Raw genomic sequence first — 6903 nt, forward strand, 5'->3', positions numbered from 1 at the left:
ACAATCTGTCCCTTTTCACAGCGTCAGCCTTCTCAGAGCGCTACCTTGGCATGCCACTACAGGACGACAACAGATACCAGGTGTGTTTCACTCTTCCTGTCTGTTTCCTGTTGGTCTGTGACCGGGCAGAGCCGACTGATGTTCTGGTTTCAGCATTTTTCAGTTTCTTTTTTTGTGTTTATGTTTGTGTATTTTGTCTTTCTGGTCATCTCCTGTTGTGGAGTCCCCCACAGTACAACTTCCTTACAGGTTGTTATTGTTGTTGCTCACTGTATCCCTATTTCATAGGGACCCAGGGGATCTGATGGAGTTTGAGATTCTTCTTTACGGATTAAGATTGTGTCATAGATTTCTAGAGCAATCTGGTATTTCCAGTTTCTGAGAAAGCATTCAGATACTTTTGTTTTAGTGGCAGGAAAGTCCTTATGCAGAGGCTTTGACTACAGCTCTCTTTTTCCTCGTAAAGGATTTTTGTAGGCATGTCTATCTGATGAAATGAATTCTGCTGGGCTCTTTTCTAGGGCTGGGTATCAATTATAATGTCCAGAAACGATTCAGTTTGATTCACAAGAGTCTGAATCGATTTGATTCAGATTTTTTTAAATTCTTTAATTCAATTAAATTTAGAATTTACACATTTATACACATTTGCTTAGAATTACATCAATAATCTACTATATATTTATATTAATCTGATCCAGTTCACATACTGTAAATGTATCAGTGAAATAATGAGATTGTTAATATCATCCAGTGTTACATGGATTCTCTAAAGGAGAAGTTCTAACTAAAATGTTCATTAACATTGGAAACATTGTTCTGCTTCTCCTGGAGGACGTTTCAGTTTGACTGATCACGCTACAGCATTGCACCTTATTCCAGAAGAAGAAAATATGAGGAAAAAATGATGTTTTAGACCACAAATGATTACTTTAAACAATATATTTCCTTAAAAGAGTTTTAGAATTCATGTCTGTGAGTTTACAAAGATGTTTGTTTAGTCAACAGTGTATGTTTAGGTCCACCAAGCGTTAGCATTAGCCGTCCTATGGGACATTCCATTAATTTTTTTTTTTTTTTTTTTATAACCTGTCCTGTCCAACAGCTGAGCCAACAGATGTGGGCTGAGAGCTTCTTGTGTTGGGCAGATTTTACTGTCACAACAGGGATTTATTGAGTATAAACCCCTGTTGTATTTAATGCTAAACTTTATTTGTATTGATTATGTTTTATTTTATTTATTTATTTATTTATTTTTGTTGTTGGACCGGACGGAAAAAAGGGAAGAGGGTGGGGGAGGGGTGGGGAGGAAGAAGAGGATGGCAACAGAGGGAAGCAACATCATAAAACAACCAGGACTAAGTGATAAACTAGAATGGGCGGGGCCTGTCTACACACACACTCTATAGTTACACACACGCTTGTTGGCCAAAATAGTCTCCGCATTTAAACTAAACATAATGTACTCAATTCAACTGTAACAGCAGCTCACACACTCCATCATACAAACCCATTCAGATAAAGACTTTCATTCTGTCACACAAACGGTTAGTGCTAAGGTGAGCTGACACCTGTGCTCAGGTGAGTGTTTATGTTTCGCTGAGGTGGATGGTGATGGAATGTACTCAGGGGGAGAGCACCCGGCCATCCCCACGCCAAGACCCCCCGCCGGGGCAGCAGCTGCAGCCAAGATAGTTTTAGCTTGATGCTAAATTTTAGCATCAAGCTAAAACTACTACTCTTTTCGCCTCTCCCTGTCGGTGTTCTCTCATTCTCTTTCCTTACAGTTCTCCAGCCTGCTGCAGAATGTTCAAGCTCTCAGGGAACAAACGCTGATGCTCGTGCACGGCACAGCGGATGGTAAGCGCTTTGAGCTTCTTGTGAATGAAAGGCGCTATATAAATGAATAAAGTTTGAAGTTTGAAGTAAGAGAAACCTACAACAAGAACATTATCTGTGGTGGATCGTGCCCCAAACACATGCAGTTCTTTTAGGTAATGAGGCTAGGAGCTGCTTTGTTTCCGAAGACTAAAACAATACGTCATGTGTTGGGACGTTGGAAAACCTCCTCATGGATGTGGAGTTTGTTGTTTGTCCGTTTCATTCAGGAGTTTGACTGCGTCCTACTTTTTTCTTCTCAGCCAACATCCACTTTCAGCACACTGCAGAGCTGGTCAGGAACCTGGTGAAAGTGGGAGCAAACTACTCCATGCAGGTGTGTGGGGCTCAACCAGATTAACCATTTACTAAAGATGTCTGTCTACACTCAAATGTTGATGTTAAATGGTTACTAAATTTGGTAAATTCCTTTTTTTTCAATTCTTGTCCTTTTGGACAAAGATAACTTTAATAATAGAAGTATTGGCTCTTCAACCCTTTTGACGTCACTGGCGACATCTAAAAACACTTCATTTATGGGATTATCACAAATCAGCTGTTTCTGATGTAGAGAAAAGTGTCTTTCCATATGGGCCTTGTGCTGTTATCCAACACTTTATGTGTAAACATTGTTCTGCTTCTCCTGGAGGGCGTTTCAGTTTGGCCACCAGGTGGCGATCTCACTACAGCATTATACCTTATTCCAGAAGAAGAAGAAAGTATAAGGAAAAAATTATGTTTTAGACCACAAATGGTTACTTAAAAAATATTTCCTTAAAAGAGTTTAGAAAATTCATGTCTGTGAGTTTATAAAGATGTTTATTTAGTCAGAATGTATGTTTAGGTCGACTGAGCGTTAGCATTAGCCGTCCTTTGGGAAATGGGAATAGGGTGACAAGGTTCTCTTAAAACATTAGTACAGTTGGGCCTGTTAGCTCTCATAGAACAGCTGCTGATACGGCAGCCATCCTGCTGCACTCTTTGGATGATCTCCACTCTTCTGATTGTAGTTCTAGGAGCAGTAAGAGCTGGGGTCAGTTCTGTGTTGGAAACACACATTTACCTGAGCAGCTCCAGGAGGGTGCTTGAACAACAGTCCGCCCTTAAACACTTTTGTTGCAGAGGTTGAGCAGAAAGCTCAGAAAGCCTTCTCGCCAACCTTTTCCCAACGCCCACAGCGCTGCCGAAATCCTATCGACCCTCTGAGAGTGCCTGGCTAGGATTCCTTCTGGGCTCTTTCTTCCTTCCCCCAAGCTTTTTGTTCTCCTTTGCCATGTGTGCTGCTTCTGTCGTGGAAGTGGATTGTTCTGCTCACAGCTGGCTCTCATATTCTGGATGCTCATAAGACAGAGTTACCCCAACACACCTCTCATGGAACGAAACAGACGATGTCAAACAACAAGACGTTCTACAAACCTTCAAACACCACACAGCAAATAAACCCCCATGCACAATTTGAAAGACTGGCCAATAACAAGGAAGCTTTGTGGATGTCATCCAAACATCCGTTTCCAAGAGCTGTCTCTGGACTTTAACAAATAAGACAGTAAACATTCTATAAACAAAATGATTTGAGGGGGTTGTGCAATATTTTGTGCTCTCTAGATCTACCCGGATGAGGGCCACTTCCTGTCCCAGCAGAGCCGTAAGCATCTCTACACAACGCTCACCAGCTTCTTCAGGGAATGTCTAAAAGAGGAGCTGCTACCACTGTCCGACGAGGAAGAGGAGGAGGAGGAGTAACCATCAGACTTTAGGTGTCACACCTGGAGATTTTGGAGTTTTACAAAAATCCCTCATGGCCTTTTGCATTTGGACCAATTCTTTAGTCAGAAGTGGACATGGCGAAGGAGCTGCTAATACTCTTACAGCGTTTGTGTATGCGAGTGAGAGAGTCTGTACGAGTGTATTTGAGGGGGGTATGTGTATGTGAGTCCGTTAATTAATGAATTCAACTTATATTCATTTTGCAGAGGAGAAATTCACCCATCATGGCAGCTCAAAGGAAAAACAAGTAACAAATCACAGATTACCAAATACGCCAAACAAACATATAGGTAAGCTTAGGTAAGATAAATGGATGAATTTGATGACCTGGTCCTGCAGAGGGGTCGTGCAGCCTAATGGCCGGGGAAATGTCTGACCTGTGGTTCCTACGTTGGGGTTTTAAATTAACTTCTCAGTCCCTTTCCAGCGGGCTGCAGTGACTCAGAGCTGTTGTTCATGATAGATCTGAGTTTGGTCAGCATCCTCCTCCACAGAGCAGCCCAGGACCAACAACAGCGTCCCACAGTCATACAAAGTCCTGCGCAGAGGTCTCCTCACGCTGAAGGACTTCAGTCTCCTCAGAAGCTGGAGGCCACTTTGGTCATTGTGGGACCAGTCCAGTTTGTTGTTGAGGTGAACACTCTGGTACTTGAAACTGTTGTTTCCCTGGATGTTCAGCGGTGTGTAGGCCACCGTTCTTCCTCTTCAGAAGTCAACCACCATCCTTTTTGGTCTTGCTGGTATTGAAGCACAGGTGACGCTCTCACAGCAGCTCACAAAGTTCCTGATGGTTGACCGGCACTCGACATCATCTCCTTCAGACACACCGCACACAGCTGGTGGTGTTTTACATGAAGTCCAAAGTGTAGAGGGTGAAGCAGAACGGTGAGAGCACGGTTCCTTGGAGGGCTCCACCTCAGACACACTCTGGTTCAGACACATCTTGTGGACGGTTGGTGAGGTAGTCCATGGACCATCTCACGAACCGACCGTTGCGGCTTACCTCGCAGCAGTCCTGCAGGATGAAGAAGTCAGAAACACGACTGTCACAGCGTCTCTGGGTGAGTCGGTGTCCAGTGCGGCAGGCGGACGTCAGCGTCCTCCACCCTGATGTCTGGCCTGCAGCCAGACTGCAGCAGCTCAGTCGTGGTGCTCATCCCATTGTGGTGAGCACCACGACTCACGGCGTGTATGTGTGTGAATGGGTGGGTGTGTTGTGAGTGTAAACGTTAAGAGATCACTAAAGGACACATCAGCCAAACGTGACTGGATTTGAGGTAGAAACTGGACTTGATCGGCTGCCATTTCAGAATGTTATTTCTGAGAAAGCACACTGAAGATGACTTCCCCTTTTGTAGGCTCTAGATTGTACTTATTCACATTTAACCAAATGCATGTTCATCCACTCACCTGTTTGTTAGATATCAGGAGCAAACGTGGACACTTTATCCCTCCCCCTCTCCCTCTTTTGGCTGCAGTGCTTGATCTGTCGCTGTAACCACTAGAAGTGCAATCCCCTCCCTCTCAACATCGCCACCCTAAACGTTAACGGTCTTCAGGTTCATGCAATGTTGCAAAAGGATTCAACATGTACATTTTTACTGTTAGGTTTTGTCAGAGTTATTGACTCTTTCAGCTCCAAACAAAGCACTGCAGTCTAGAAGAGACTTTCACAGCAAAGAGTTTCTGCCTGTGTATAAATATGTTGACTTCTTAGTGATAGACTCTGATGATCACTCAGTTATGAACTATGCTGCAGAGTTCTCTGTCTTAACATGTCATTTAGACATACTTTGATAAAGAAAGTGAGGAGTTTTTGGATTGTTTTCCACTGCAAATCTGTCTAAAGAGTCTTTGCTTTTAAACAATAATTAGTGAATATATTTGAGAAATAAATGAAATAGTTGTGACTAAGTGGACCACTCTACAGTGTTAGTAGGACCCTTGCATGTCTCACATTTGTACAGTGCAACAGAATGTGGACATAGATATATTTTCAGGATGTTGGATCTCATAGAAAGTTTACACTCTAAGGAAAGACTGATTGAATTTTGATTTATTGTAAATGTTTCTTAGTTGACATATTTATTTTATTTGGTTTAAAATTCTAGAATGGATTTTGTAATTTTTGCTCTTCTTTTTTCTGTTTTAAGGGAAACAGTTGGGGTTAAAGTCTGGAACTAATGTGATTGTCCTCTTATAGTGGCGATTAAAAATAATAAAAAATACACAAGTATATGAAAATATGATGGAGTATGTAGCACAACACCAAACAGAATGCTACACCTTGAAGACTATTTCCAAACACTTCACAATATAAATATATTTTTCACCTTTGTTTGTCATAATAAAGAAATGAGAAAATGAAGTTCATGTCAAAAATGTTTTGGGAAAATATGTTGGATGTTTAAGCCTGTGTTTCATGAAGCGGACCTGAACTCATTTGTCAAACCCAATTTTGTTCATGTGACTTTTGGAAAAGAAAACACACAAATAATAAAAAGAGTTCATCATATTTCAATTCAATTCGTTATATTTCATCAATCCTGAGGGAAACTCATTGTTTTTCAGTCCCGCTTGAAATACAACTTGATGTAAGACTGAGAGTGAAAGCTGTTCATGTTTGGAAACATTTTTAAAGTCGGCAAATGTTTGTTTTAAAATATTCTTGAGACTAATTTTACGATTTGGTTCAATGTTGGTTCAACAGCCACACTCCTTTACATGAGGTTTTCCTTTTGGTACTTTGAGGTCATGGAATGATGCAGTGGATGTAAAAGCACAGCAAAGATGTTCTTGAGAGAAAATGGGCTATAAACAGCAGAAGATGCTTTATGTTTAATGTTCAAGTTCATAAACAGCTTTAAAAGTTTTAAAATAAACCTAACAGAGTTGTGTTTGTCCTCGTGTCTTTGTGTTTGTCACAGAGATGGATCCTGGTTTAAGCTTCACTGCAGTCAGACGTGATCTGACTCCAACGGAGAATAAAGGGTGAACATTCGTTTGCCCAATAGAAACAGGTTAGATATCCAACAGACATCTACTGTAGATATCTACTGAACATCCCTGGCATCTCTATTGTGTTACTCTATCAGAAGTCCACCAATAGTGTTCTGAAAGATATCTGCATATAGAGGTCTACTACACATACCGTATTTTTCGGACTATAAGTCACACCGGAGTATAAGTCGCAGGGGCCAAAAAATGCATGATGAAGAAGAAAAAACCATACATAAGTCGCACTGGAGTATAAGTCGC

General features: G+C 41.5%; 1 protein-coding gene across 3 annotated transcripts in view; it reads left to right on the forward strand.

Annotated features, from left to right (window-relative positions):
• The window catches only part of LOC112137941 (inactive dipeptidyl peptidase 10), a 146577-nt gene extending 140033 nt beyond the window's left edge, over positions 1 to 6544 (forward strand). For all 3 annotated transcript variants that reach the window (XM_024260457.2, XM_024260459.2, XM_024260458.2), the window contains exons 23-26: positions 22 to 80; positions 1788 to 1860; positions 2142 to 2215; positions 3484 to 6544. In XM_024260457.2, coding sequence (XP_024116225.1) covers positions 22 to 80; positions 1788 to 1860; positions 2142 to 2215; positions 3484 to 3621 — 344 coding nt within the window. In that variant the 3' untranslated portion in view covers positions 3622 to 6544. The remainder of the gene's footprint in view (positions 1 to 21; positions 81 to 1787; positions 1861 to 2141; positions 2216 to 3483) is intronic.
• Positions 6545 to 6903: the final 359 nt, after the last annotated feature.

This window comes from Oryzias melastigma, linkage group LG21 (assembly GCF_002922805.2).
Source record: "Oryzias melastigma strain HK-1 linkage group LG21, ASM292280v2, whole genome shotgun sequence".
Taxonomy (NCBI): Eukaryota; Metazoa; Chordata; class Actinopteri; order Beloniformes; family Adrianichthyidae; genus Oryzias; species Oryzias melastigma.